Source organism: Lontra canadensis, unplaced genomic scaffold, assembly GCF_010015895.1.
Source record: "Lontra canadensis isolate GAN:19392208 unplaced genomic scaffold, GSC_riverotter_1.0 scaffold8, whole genome shotgun sequence".
NCBI lineage: Eukaryota > Metazoa > Chordata > Mammalia > Carnivora > Mustelidae > Lontra > Lontra canadensis.
The window spans coordinates 25,431,066-25,445,244 of record NW_022631002.1 but is presented as its reverse complement, the minus strand read 5'-3'; the positions used below and the strand labels follow the sequence as shown (position 1 = coordinate 25,445,244).

General features: G+C 39.0%; 1 protein-coding gene across 9 annotated transcripts in view; it reads right to left on the bottom strand.

Moving 5' to 3' along the window:
• The window catches only part of CNOT1 (CCR4-NOT transcription complex subunit 1), a 108,062-nt gene that overhangs the window by 72,835 nt on the left and 21,048 nt on the right, over positions 1–14,179 (bottom strand). For all 9 annotated transcript variants that reach the window (XM_032854325.1, XM_032854317.1, XM_032854321.1 and 6 more), the window contains exon 2: positions 6,571–6,846. In XM_032854325.1, the coding sequence (XP_032710216.1) occupies positions 6,571–6,672 (102 nt within the window). In that variant the 5' untranslated portion in view covers positions 6,673–6,846. The remainder of the gene's footprint in view (positions 1–6,570; positions 6,847–14,179) is intronic.

The window sequence follows — 14,179 nt, the reverse complement described above, 5'->3', positions numbered from 1 at the left end:
AACCGTTTTCCATAACCATAGTGCTATTAACAACATCAGGACTATTAGTCTGAACTCTTGACTGTACAGTGTGGAACAGGGTAAATGGCTTTTCATATCACTGAAAATGGAATTTTGTGCATGGGGAAAAAAGAGAGAGAGAGATTTCAGATCATGAATTGAAAGTAAAGGTAAGAGGCGCCTGGGTGGCTCAGTCGTTAAGCAACTGCCTTCAGCTCAGGTCATGATCCCAGGATCTTGGGATCGAGCCCAGCATCGGGCTCCCTGCTCAGTCGGAACCTGCTTCTCCCTCTCCCCCTCTCCCTTGCTTGTGTTCCCTTTCTCACTGTCTCTCTGTCAAATAAATAAATGGAACCTTTAAAAAAAATTTTTTTTTTAAAAGCAAAGATAAATTAGGAATATCAGTAGTATCAGTATGAACTCTTGGTATATTTGCTCTTTAGCTTTGTCCATCGAAAGGCCTCATACTGAACAACTGATCATCAATGAGCAAACACAAGTGCTGAAATAATTTCCTAAGCCCAAAATGGTGCCATTACTACCCAGGGTGCCGTGTCAGCAAATCAAAACTTAGGTAACTTTCAAATCTCTATAAATGCTCCACTCAACCAGAAATGCAGTATATTTATATCACTGTATCAGTTAGCCAATACCCAAAGGTCAAGCCAACTCTGGGCCTTCTCATCTTAAATAAGGTTGACTATGTGGCCCCAACCAACCAGATGTTTTCCATATGTCTCTTCCTTGTTTTTTATTTATTATCCTATAAAAATAGCTTCTTTCCTTCTGCCCCATTTTGCAGTTCTCCTAAAGAGGATTGTCCACTTAATGAAGTACTAAATAAAGTTTTTTCACATCACCTAAGTTGTCTCTCTTAATCACTTTTTAACTCAAGAGACAATCTCCATATCCAAAACCAAGGCCTCTTAAAGAAACTGCTAATTCCAGGTCCAAAGCAAAAAATACACAAGATGACTCTAGAATATTTTGGTTTCCAGTGTTTCTGAAATGATATCAAGGACTATAAATATTACAAAATAGGAGGACAAGGGACTCCAAAGCCAGCAAGAATAAGCATTCACTGGCCAAAGAGTTTCATCAGTAATACTTTTCAATAAACTCAAATATATCAAATATGTTAAAAATACATAAGTTCCTGGGGCATCTGGGTTGCTCAGTAAGTTGAATGAATGACTCTTGATTCCAGCTCAGATCATCTCGGGGTTGTGGGATTGAGCCCCACATCGGACTCTGCACTGAGGGGAGTGTGCTTGGGATTCTCTCCTCCTACCCCTACTCCCATCCACACACATGCATGCATGCATGTTTGCTCTCTAAAAAGATAAACCTAAAAAAAAAAAAAAAAATACACGAGGGGCGCCTGGGTGGCTCAGTGGGTTAAAGCCTCTGCCTTCGGCTCAGGTCATGATCCCGGGGTCCTGGGATCGAGCCCCGCGTCGGGCTCTCTGCTCAGCGGGGAGCCTGTTCCCCGCCCCCCCTGCCTGCCTCTCTGCCTACTTGTGTTCTCTGTCTGTCAAATAAATAAATAAAATCTTTAAAAAAAAAAAAAAAAAAAGAAAAAGAAACATTGCACTAGAATGTCAGGCAGAACTTTTCCAGTCTTAAAATGTCTATTCACCAGGCCAGCAAAATTCACACTATGGATAATTACAAGACAAACAATCTGATTTAACAAAATAAGCACTGCTGGGACGCCTGGGTGGCTCAGTTGGTTGGACGACTGCCTTCAGCTCAGGTCGTGATCCTGGAGTCCCGGGATCAAGTCCCACATCGGGCTCCCAGCTCCATGGGGAGTCTGCTTCTCCCTCTGACCTTCTCCTTGCTCATGCTCTCTCTCACTGTCTTGCTCTCAAATAAATAAATAAAATCTTTAAAAAAAAAAAAAAACAAAAACAAAATAAGCACTACTAACAAATTAAGTACTACTTAATAAGTACTAAGAGTGAGGGAAAACCAAAGATTTTAAAAGAGATCTGATAAGAGCTAATGCAACATACATATTATTTGGATCCTAATTCAAACCCAAGTGTAATAAAAATTTTTCAGATGAGGCAAAACAAGAAATTTGAGTGTTAACTAGATAGTACATGTTTAAAAAATACTGTTTTGTTTTGTTTTTGTTTTTAAGAGACAGCATAAGTATCAGCCCATGAAAGCTGGGAAGGGGCAAAGTGGGAGAGAAAGAGAATGCCAAGCAGGAGCCACACCCAGTGCAGAGCCCCAAGTAGTGTTCCTTCTAATCCACCCTCAGATCATGACCTGAGCAGAATGTTTAATCAACCGAGCCACTAAGGCACCGCATAACACGTTTTAAATTAAAATGTGAGAGAGGAAAAAAAATAAAATGTGAGAGAGGGGCGCCTAGGTGGCTCAGTCAGTTAAGCATCCAACTCTTGATTTCTGCTCAGGTCATGATCTCAAGGTTGTGAGATCAAGCCCCGCATTAGGGTTCATGCTCAGCATTGAGTCTGCATGTCTCTCTCCCTCTTTGCTTTTCCTCCAGCTCATGCACGTGCTGGCTCTCTGTCTCAAATAAATAAAACCTTTAAAAAAAAAAAAAAAAAAAGTGGGGCGCCTGGGTGGCTCAGTGGGTTGAGCCTCTGCCTTCGGCTCAGGTCATGATCTCAGGGTCCTGGGATCGAGCCCCGCATCGGGCTCTCTGCTCAGCAGGGAGCCTGCTTCCTCCTCTCTCTCTGCCTGCTTGTGATCTGTCAACTAAAATAAATAAAATCTTTAAAAATAAATAAATAAATAAATAAAATTTTTTTAAAAAGTGACTAAAAAAACTAACGTGGTACATAGCAGATGATTAAATAGTAGCTGCATAAAATTGTCAGGACACATTCTGACCAACACAGCTTTCAGAATTTATCCTAAAGAATTAATCTGAATAAAGGAAAAAAGGTTGGTAAGTCTTCAATGATGAGGTGTTACTGGATTTGTTTCTTCAAAGATGAAAATTCCAGGATTTAGAACGACCTAAAGGCCCTCAAATTCAGATTGAGGAGGTTAGGTTTTGTTCTCTACTAAAAGGACCCCTGAAGGTATTAGAACAATGAACTTAAGCACTGTAATTCATCAAAGCATTAATTGCAATAAACCCTATAAGCATAAAAAGATGATTACAACATAGTATATACACTGAAATACTACATGAAAAGAAAAAAAATCAAATAGGAAATGAGTAATTCCAAGAATTCAGCTCTTCCATTAGAAAGGAAAGGAGAATAGCCCAAGAATGAATTTCTAAGAATTTATCCTACATAACACATACATGCAAAAAAAAAAAAAAAAAAAAAGTTTTAATGCACTGTCAACAGCAAAAGCAAAAAAAGTATATAATCTAAATGTCCATAAATAGTGAAATAAATGTTTCATCCATATAATGGTTTCCTATACAGCCTTAAAAGAACAAACTTTTTATGTACAGGATAATGAGTAATTTTTTTTTAAGGCAGGCTCCACGCCCAACTGTGCTCAAACTCAAAACCCCAAGAGATCAAGAGTCATATGCTCTACTGACTGAGCCAGCCAGGCACCCCAAGAATAATTTCTACGACAGACTGGTAAGTTAAAAAGGAAACAGGGACACTTAAGTGGCTCAGTCAGTTAATGCTCTGCCTTTGACTCAGATCATGATTCTAGAGTCTTGGGATCAAGTCCCACATCAGGCTCCTTTGCTCAGTGGGAAGCCTGCTTCTCCCTCTGCCCCTCCTCCGCTTGTACTCCAACAAATAAATAAAATCTTTAAAATAAATTAAATAAAATTAAAAAGAAACAATCAAGATACAGAAAACTATGATATGCCAACATGTGAAAAAAGAATGGAAAGTATTTTACTAAGTTTTTTAACTTTTTAAAAATAGTTTTATTTAACCTGATTCAGCTTTATCAAAATAATATTTTACTATTTTCTATGTGCAAGCATCTTTGGAAGAACATTTAAGAAACAGCAAACATCAGTTGCCTGTGGGCAGAGAAAAAGTGGGTAGCTGGGGTAATCAGGTTAATATATTACCTATTTTAAAGACCTGAGTGGCTCAGTCAGTTAAGCATCTGCCTTCAGCTCAGGTCATGATCTTGAAATCCAAGGACTGAGCCCTGAATCAGGCTCCCTGCTCAGCAGGGAGTCTGCTTCTCCCTCTGCTCCTCACCCTGCTAGTGCTCTCTCAAGTAAGTAAATAAAATCCTTTTAAAAAAAAGGTGGGGGGGCGCCTGGGTGGCTCAAACTGTTAAGTGTCTGCCTTTGGCTCAGGTCATCTCTGGGTTCTGGGATCAAGCCCCCACATCAGGCTCTCAGCTCAGAAGGGAGTCTGCTTCTCTTTCCCCCTCAGCCTCTCCCCCCAACCCGTGCTCTATATCCCTCCCTCCCTCAAATGAATAAATAAAATCTTTAAGAATGAAAAAACAGGGGCGCCTGGGTGGCTCAGTGGGTTAAGTCTCTGCCTTCAGCTCAGGTCATGATCTCAGGATCCTGGGATCAAGCTCTGCATCAGGCTCTCTGCTCAGCAGGTAGCCTACTTCCTTCTCTCTGCCTACTTGTGATCGGTCTCTCTCTCTGTCAAATAAATAAATAAAATCTTAAAACAAAAATAGAATAAAAAAATAAAAATTAAATTACCTCCAAACACACACCCCAAAAACAAGGAAAGGAGAAAAAACTCCCAAACAATTAATTCTTAGATTTAGCTCAAAGAATCAGGCACCTATTTCATTTACAAGTTTGTATGTATGTACTACCTACCTTATGTAACAACTGTTAACTTATAATGTAGAAAAAGGAAAATTTCCTTTTTTTAAATAATGCTTAGGACAGGAACTGTACTAGGTGCCTCTTAACTTCATTTAATCCTAAGAAGGCTGTCAGACAAATTTTATATTTATCCTTATTTTGCAAATGAAGAAAATAAGGTTCAGAGAAGTTACCTACTGTCACACAACTTGTGAATTTTAATTTAATAATATATACAATTTTAAGTGTAATACTCCATTTATTAATGAGAAGGGGCACCATCACTACAACTGAAGTATAGTATACTATTTAACTTTCATAAAGATTGAATGAAATGCTCTATAAAACAAACTTGTACTTAAGAACAGTTTAATTTTTAAAAATTGGGGGATCAGGACACCTGGGTGGCTCAGTCCATTATGCATCTGTCTTCAGCTCAAATCATCATCTCAGGGTCCTGGAATCAAGCCCCACAGAGCCCCACATCAGGCTCCCCACTCAGCAGGGAGTCTGCTTTCCCCTCTCTCACTGCCCCTCCCCCACCCATGAGCACGTTCACACTCTCTAATGAATAAATTAAATCTTCTTTTAAAAATAGTAAATATTGGGGGGGTCAATGGCAAAAAAAACTGGGGGGCAAAGGATGAGAACTGACATTTTCTCCAAAGATACACAAAATGCCCATGAAAAGATGTTCAACATCATTAGCTACATAAGCAAAATAATGAGGTACCTGTTCACATCCACTAGAATGGGTATAAACAAAGACAAAAAATAACAAGTGTTAGTGAGGATGAGGAAAAATTGGAACCCTCATTCACTACGTGTGGAAATGAAGTGATGAGGTGCCCTGGATAAAGTCTGACAGTTCTTCAGAAAGTTAGAGTTATCCTATAACCCAGCAATTCCATTCTTTCATATATACCAAAAATATTAAAACCAAATATCCATCCAAAAAGTCATAAACAAATGCTGAAAGCCACACTACTTGCAACAGCCACAAAATGGAAACAAATTAAATATCCATTTTACAGATAAACTGGAGAATATTCAAAGAACTATTATTATTATAAATAATATTCACATCATATTATTACTCATAAAAAGGAATGAAGTACGGACACAGACGCCAACATAGATGAATCTTTTTCTTAAAGGGGGGGAAGTGAGGGAGAGCATCTTAAGCAGGCTCAACACCCAGCACAGAGCCCGAGGAGTAGCTCAATCTCGCCACCCTGAGATCCTGACCTGAGCCAAAATCAAGAGTCAGACATTTAACTGACTGAGCCACCCAGATGCCCCAACAAGACGTATGAATCTTGAAAGCATTGCGCTAAGTGAAAGAAGACAGGCACAAAAAGCCACATCTGTTGTGACTCCATCTATGTGAAATATCCAGAAAGGCAAATCCATAAAAGCGGAAAGATTAGTGGTTGCCAGGAGCTGGAGAGAGGAGGGAGAGCAACTGCTAATGGATTCAAGTATTTCTTTTTGAGGCGATGAAAACATTCTGGAGTTAGATGGTGATGATTAAGTAACTTTGTGAATCCACTAGAAACTACTGAATTGCACATTTTATAAGGGGGAGTTTTACAGTCTGTGAAATATATATGTATCTCAATTTTAAAATGTAGATAAGAAAAAAATGAGACTAAACCAAGTCAGGTATTTCATAATTTTTACAGAAAAATTTATATCTGTGACTCCTTAAAAAAAAAAAAAAAGATTGGGATAAAATCTCTTTTATATATTAAAGCTGAGGAGAATGTTCTTTCTACTCATTCCTTTAATGGTACCTGTTTTCTATGTTTACTTACATGTTGTATTTCCTGCTGGCTGGCTCGGTAGTTTTTCTTGGTTAAATTGTCCACCAGGTAGCTGATTTGAGACAAGGCCAGCGAGAGCGAGTCAAGATTCATTGCTGGTTGGGGCGGAAGCAGGCGGCCGAGCCCGGCGCAAAATCACCATTATTCCCCTTTAGTCACCTCAGAGGCAGGTTAATGCTTTCCTTGTAATTAGCCTATATCTGATGTCTGTACAGTGTCTTTAGTTCTTCTTTACCAGGGGTATTACTCTGTTCTGAAACATGGCACCTGTTTTAAAAAAAGAAAAGGATAAAAGTCAGATTTTTTATTTAGTTTTTTATTAGGGGAAAAAGTTAAAACATTATCATCTCTCCATCTTAGTACCTGAAATCCCACTAAAGACTCAGGGAAAAAAAATTAGTATGTCTCAACCACCAATTACAGAAGATGCCAAGTCTGAAAAGTAGGCAGGGCCAGTATAAAAAGAAAGTACCCCCCCCTTAAAAAGCTGGAGTTTAGCAAGACAACCTGTATTATCTGGATGTCTATTTATAAATCTACTTCAAAATGATTATTTATACTATACCCTTTAGAAACAGGAAAGTACTTAGAATTAGGGTTCATGGAAAGAAACATTCATCTGACATTTTCCATTTTCTGTTCCTCTTCCCAGAGCATCTACAGCCTATTTACAAGATCCCATTTATTAACTTTTACTCCTCATGCACTGTTTTGGAATCAGTTTGGTCCTACAGTTGTACCTTGGGATATATGTTTCAGGTATTTGAATCACTGTCTCAAAGGCAAGTAAGGGCTTCAGAACCCAAATTCCTTCCCACACTGATGAAAATTTTACTAGGAAGATTTAGAAAGGGAAGCCCAAAGCAGAAAATGACAGGATGCTTATCAGTTTAATTCCAACCATGGGCTGTGTCAAAGTAACTATTCTGTATTACAAAAAAAGTGGGGGGGAGGGAAACCACAAATTTTTCTTATGAATTCATCAAGTATTGCTGCTGAAACACAAAAATCTGAAACAGATGAACTTACATACAACTTCAGGCTGTGAAATCAGCTCATGATTTCATTACAATCAGAAAATTCACAAAGATTAAAAGACCCTCTTAAGGGCATTTAAAACCTTTACCTTTAACAATTTCTAAACGAATTAGAAACACTACATTGTTTTGTTCTGTTTCTTGTTATACAAAGCAAAAGCTAGACCAATGGTATCCCTACATGTGCTCCTCAAAAAAGAATAGGAGGCTTGAAAATGTGCCAAGATGTTTTTTGTTCATTCTAAATAACATGTGAGAAGTTAAAGACAAATTGCATTACTATCTATCCATTACATGCAACTAAACTTGCCTGCTATAAATCTTAGAGCTTTCTTCATGTTCTGGTCCTAGCATATTTTCTGTATCAGACCAATAAAATTATCCAAGTTTGATAACATACTAACAAGAAGACAGGCAAAAAGAGGACTCATCAGACTATTAACAACAGTATTGTGTACAACATTTCTTGAAATTTAAATTGGCAATACTACAAAAAGTGTTTATTACACTATCCTTAAACCTTTAATTCCACAATTAGGAATGTATCCCCGCCCCCAAAAAAAGTATCTCTCCATAACTATGAGTTCTTTTTGCCTCAAGAACTCAAAGGACACATATTTTCAGCTAAGTCTATCTCAGCAAAAAGAAAAAGTGAAGTAAAACAGTAAGAAGTAACTCTTCGGGAGCACCCAGGTGGCTCAGTCAGTTAGGTGTCCGACTCAATTTCAGCTTAGGTCATGATCTCCAGGTTGTCTGGCCAGCAACAGGCTCCAACACTCAGGGGAGAGTGGGCTTGGCTTCAGATTCTCTCCCTCTGCCCCTCCTTTGGCTCAATGCACTCCCAAATAAATAAATCTTTAAAAAAAAAAAAGTCTTAGTTGAATCAAGAAAGCCCTTGACTATACAATGAAACTACAAAACTCTGTTGAAATCAAAGATGACACAAACAAATGGATACAAATGTTAATAGATTAGAAGAGTTAATATTCTTAAATGTCCACACCACCCACTCAGCCGGTTAAGCATCTGAAACTTGATTTCAGCTCAGGTCATGATCTCAGAGTTGTGAGACGGAGCACCACATCAGACTCAGCAGTAAGCATGGTGCCTACTTAAGATCCTCTCTCCCTCCCTCCCACGCTAAAACAACTAATAAAAATAATTTTTTTTAATTTAAAATAATTTTTTTTTTAATTTAAAATTTGAATGGTGTCTTGGTTGCTCAGTGGTTTAAGCCTCTGCCTTTTGCCCAGGTCATGATCTCAGGTCTTGGAATCGAGCCCCAAATCGGGCTCTCTGCTCAGCAGGGAGCCTGCTTCCCCCTCTTTCTCTGCCTGCCACTCTGCCTACTTTTAAAATTTTGGGGTGAAAAAAAACACAAAACAAATGTCCATGCCAAGGGTGCCTAGGTGGCTCAGTGGGTTAAGCATCTACCTTTCGCTCAGGTCATGATTCTGAGGTCCTGGGGCCAAGCCATGCATCATCCTCCTTCTCCCTCTAATCTTCCTCCCCCACCCCCACCCTCCTTGGTGCTCATGTGCTCGCTGGGAAATAAATAAAATCTTTTAAAATTTTTAATTAAAAAATAAATAAAATGTCCATGCCACTCAAAGCCATATAGATTCAACACAAACCCTATGAAAATTCCAATGGCATTTTTCACATAAATAGGAAAAAAATCCTAAATTGGTATGGAACCACAAAAGATCCTCAAAAGCCCAAGCACTCATGAGAAAGAGAACAAAACCAGGGGCGCCTGGGTGGCTTAGACTGTATAAGCATCTGCCTTCAGCTCAGGTCATGATCCCAAAGTTCTGGGACTGAGCCCTGCATCAGGGTCCCTGGCTCAGCAGAGAGCCTGCTTCTCCTTCTTCTGCTGTTCCCCCTGCCTGTGCTCTCTGGCTCTCACTTGCTCTCTGTCAAAATAAATAAATGAAGTCTTAACAATAAAAGAACAACTGGAGGCATCACACTTCTTGAACTCCAACTGTACTACAAAGCTACAGCAATTAAAACTGTATGGTACCAGCATAAGAAGAGACCCACAGACCAAAACAACAGAAGAGAAAGCATATACAGTCAAACAGTACTTGGTAAGGGAGACAAGAACAACCAATGGAGAAAGGATAGTCTCTTCAATAAACAGTTCTAGGAAAACTGGATAACTACATGCAGAAAAATCAAAGTGGACCTCTATCTTACACCACTCACAAAAATTAACTCAAAATGGATCAAAGACTTGAACAGAAGACCTGATAACCAAACAAATTCCTAGACAAAAACATACAAAGGAGGGTACCAGGGTGGCTCAGGGGGTTAAAGCCTCTGCCTTCGGCTCAGGTCATGGTCCCAGGGTCCTGGGATGGAGCCCCACATCCAGCTCTCTGCTCAGCAGGGAGCCTGCTTCCCCCTCTCTCTCTGCCTGCCTCTCTGCCTACTTGTGATCTCTGTCAAATAAATAAATAAAATCTTTAAACAAACAAACAAAAAACAAACATACAAAGGAAACTTTCAGGGAAAGTCTTGGCAATGATTTCTTTTTTTAACATGATACCAAAAGCACAGCAAAAGAAAAAAATAACAAATGCGACATCAAAATTAAAAGTTTCTTCACAACCAAAGAAACAACAAAATGGAAAGACAACCTACAGAATGAGAGAATATTTGCAAAACACGTACAAGAGGTTAATGTACTAAATTTATTTTTTTAATATCTTATTTATTCATTTGAGAGAGAGACAAAGAGTACAAGAGGAAAGCCAGAGGGGGAGAGAGACGCAGACTCCCTGCTGAGCTCAAAGTCAGACATGGGCCTTGATCCCAGGACCTGGAGATCATGACCTGAGCCAAAGGTAGACACCCAACCATCTAAGCCACCCAGGCACCCCTATATTAAACTTATTTAAAAAAAAAAAAAACAAAAACAAAAAAAAAACACTCCTACAACTCAGTAACAAAAAAAAAAATCAAAATCCAATTAAAAAATGGGCAGAGAACCTAAATAGACATTTTCCCAAAGACAACATCAAAGTAGCAAACAGGTATCTGCAAAGGTGTTCAACATCACTAATCAAGGGAAATGCGTATCAAAATCAGAATAAAGTATCATCTTAGACCTGTAAGACCCGCTAGCAACAAAAAGATAAGAGATAACTGTTGGAAAGGATATACAGAAAAAGGAAACTTTGTACACTGCTGGCTGGACTGTAAAGTGGTTCTACAACTATGAAGAACTAGTAGAACAGTAGAACAGTGCTGAAGAAAAAATTAAATCAAAAAGATTAAAAATAGGGGTGCCTTGCTGGTTCAATCAGTATAGCATGTGACTCTGGATCTCAGGATTTTGAGTTCAAGACCCACTCTGGGCACAGAGCCCACTTAAAAAACTAATAATAATTAAAAATAAAACTACAGGGGCGACTGGGTGGCTCAGTGGGTTAAGCCTCTGCCTTCGGCTCAGGTCATGATCACAGGGTTCTGGGATCGAGCCCTGCATCGGGCCCTCTGCTCAGCGGGGAGCCTGCTTCTCCCCCCATCTCTACCTAACTACTTGTAATTTGTAATCGCTCTGTGTCAAATAAATAAATAAAATCTTAAAAAATAAAAATAAAACTACCATACATTCCAGCAATCCCACTTCTGGGTATATATCCAAAGGTAATGAAAAGAGGTTACTGAAGAGATATATGCACTCTGATGTTTACTGCACCAATATTCTAATAACCAAGATATGAAAACAACCAGGATGCGTGGATGGCTCAGTTGGAACGTGTGACTCTTGATCTCAAGGTTGTGAGTTCGAGCCCCAGGCTGGGTATAGAAATTACTTAAAAATAAAATGTTTAGGGGTATCCGCCTTCGGCTCTGGTCATGATCCCAGGGTTCAAGGATTGAGCCCCGCATCGGGCTTCCTGCTTGGCGGGAAGCCTGCTTCTCCCTTTCTCACCATGTGAGAGATAGATACAGAGGTACTGGTATATCTGGTTGTGTTCCCTCTCTCACCGTGTCTCTCCCTGTCAAATCAATAAATAAAATCTTTTTAAAAAATAAAAAATTAAATTAAATAACATTTAAAAATAAACTCTTTAAAAAAATTTATGGAAACAACCTAAGTGTCTGTCAACAGATGAATGGAAAAAGATATACACACACACAGAGGAATACTTTTTAGTAATGGAGGGGGAAAAAAAATACTGCCATTTGTGACAATATGGATGGCCTTGAGAACATTATGCTGAGATAAATAAGACTGAATAAGACAAATACTATATAATATCCAGTATTATGGGATCTTAAAAACGATTCAGAAACGGAGAATACTGTGGTTGGTGGGAAGTCAAAGGGGGTGATGGTGGTAGTGGTAATTATGATGAAGGTGGTCAACAGGTAACTTTCAGTTATAATCATTAAGTCCTAAGGATGTAACATAGGCCATGGTAATTATAGAGTAAATCTTAAAAGTTCTCATGACAAGGGAAAAAGAATTTTTTTTCTAACTATGGGAGGTGGCACATTTGTTGTTCTTTTTAAGCAGACTCCAAGCCCAGGGTGAAGCCCAGCATAGAGCCCAACACAGGGCCTGAACTCAAGAACCTTGGATCTAAGACCTGAGGTGAGATCAAGAACTAGACACTTAACAAACTGCACCACCCAGGTGTCCCTGGATAGTGGTAGATGTTAACTGTATTCATCAGAGTGATCATTTCACAATATACAGAAATACTGAATCATTCTTTATGTTGTACACCTGAAATTATTATAATACTCTATGTAGACTGTATCTCAATCTAAATAAATAAATAATTTAAAAACCAAACTCAAGGGGTACCTGGGTGACTCGGTTGTTAAGCATCTGCCTTCAGCCCAGGTCATGATCTCAGCGTCCTAGCATCAAGCTCTGTATCAGACTCCCTCCTCGGTGGGAGCCTGCTTCTCCCTCTCCAGCAACCCTGTACTTATGTTCCCTCTCTCTGCCATAAATAAATAAAATCTTAAAAAAAAAAAAAACCTCAAAAAAAAAGAGCGAAGTAGTCATCAGGGGGTGGAGAAATGAGTGTTTAAGGGTAAAAACTTGCAACCTACCAATAAATAAGTCCTAGAGATCTAATACACAATACAGTGATTATACACAACAAAACTGTATCATAGGGGTGACTGGGTAGCTCAGTCAGTTAAGTGTCTGATTCTTAGTTTTGGTTCAGGTCATGATCTCATGGGTGTGGGATCAGGCCCCAAGTCAGGTTCTACACTCAGCAGGGAGTTTGCTTGAGGTTCTCCATCCTCTCCCTCTGCCCCTCCCCCCACTCACACAACCGCATGCTCTCTCTCTCTCCCTCTCTCAAATAAACAAATCTTTAAATTAAAAAAGTTGATTCATGGGGTACCTGGGTGGCTCAGTTGGTTAAGCAACTGCCTTCAGCTTAGGTCATGATTCCAGAGTCCTGGGATTGAGTCCCACATCAGGCTCCCAGCTCTGTGGGGAGTCTGCTTCTCCCTCTGACTTTCTCCCCTCTCATGCTGTCTCTCTCTCAAATAAATAAATAAATAAATCTTTAAAAATTTTTTTTAAAAAGTTGATTCAGGCAAGAATCACCAATACCTTAAAAAACCTAAAAAAGGTTGCTGGCACAGCTGCACACTACTACCCAAAAAATTACCTACTAATTGCAAAAGGAAAAAAATGTCCCTTTATAATACAGCTATGGCAGTCACTACCTTAACTAAAATAGTACTTTATTACTAATGGCAAATCTGCCCAACATATGTATCTACTGATGTGCTGCAATATGGAGTTATCACCTTGACGTATTCTTGCCAAAAATGATTAACATAAACATAAACCACATTAATATATGGCTAATACCTCTGTATCTATCAATTCCCAGGAAATAAAAGGTTAAAGGGACAGGTTTAAACTACACAGGAGATCTTATCAGATAAATGCAAGTACTGGTTCATTCTACCAGGCCACTGGCCTGCACTTTTCAAAAGGTCAGTAGAGAGAGGAAAAAATGGGGTCTGTTCTGATTATGAAATTACAATACAAAAGCATAATGTGAACCTTAATGAAATCGTGACTTTAAAAAGTTATTAAAAACAGGGTGGCACAGTCAGCTGAGTGTCAAACTCTTGGATTTGCCTTGGGTTGTGATCTCTGCACTCAGTGCAGTCTGTTTGGGACTCTCCTGCCCTCAAATAAATAAATAGATCTTGAAAGTTGTGAAAGATATTCTTTAGGCGACTGGAGTTTTTATAAGAGTATTTAATATTCTTAGCTGTAGTGTGTCTATGCAAGAAGGTCTTTTTTTAAAAAAAGGATGCCTCGGGCACCTGGTAGGCTCAGTTGGCTAAGCGGCTGCCTTCAGCTTAGGTCATGATTTCGGGGTCCTGAGATAGAGCCCACATCCAGCATCCTGCTCAGCAATGAGTCTGCTTCTCTCACTCTCCCTCCGTGCTCTCCCTCTCTCAAATAAATAAATAAAATCTTAAAAAAAAAAAGAAAAAGGACATCTTAATTTGCAGGAGATATATGCAAGTGTATGTATCTTCAAACCAGTAAAAAT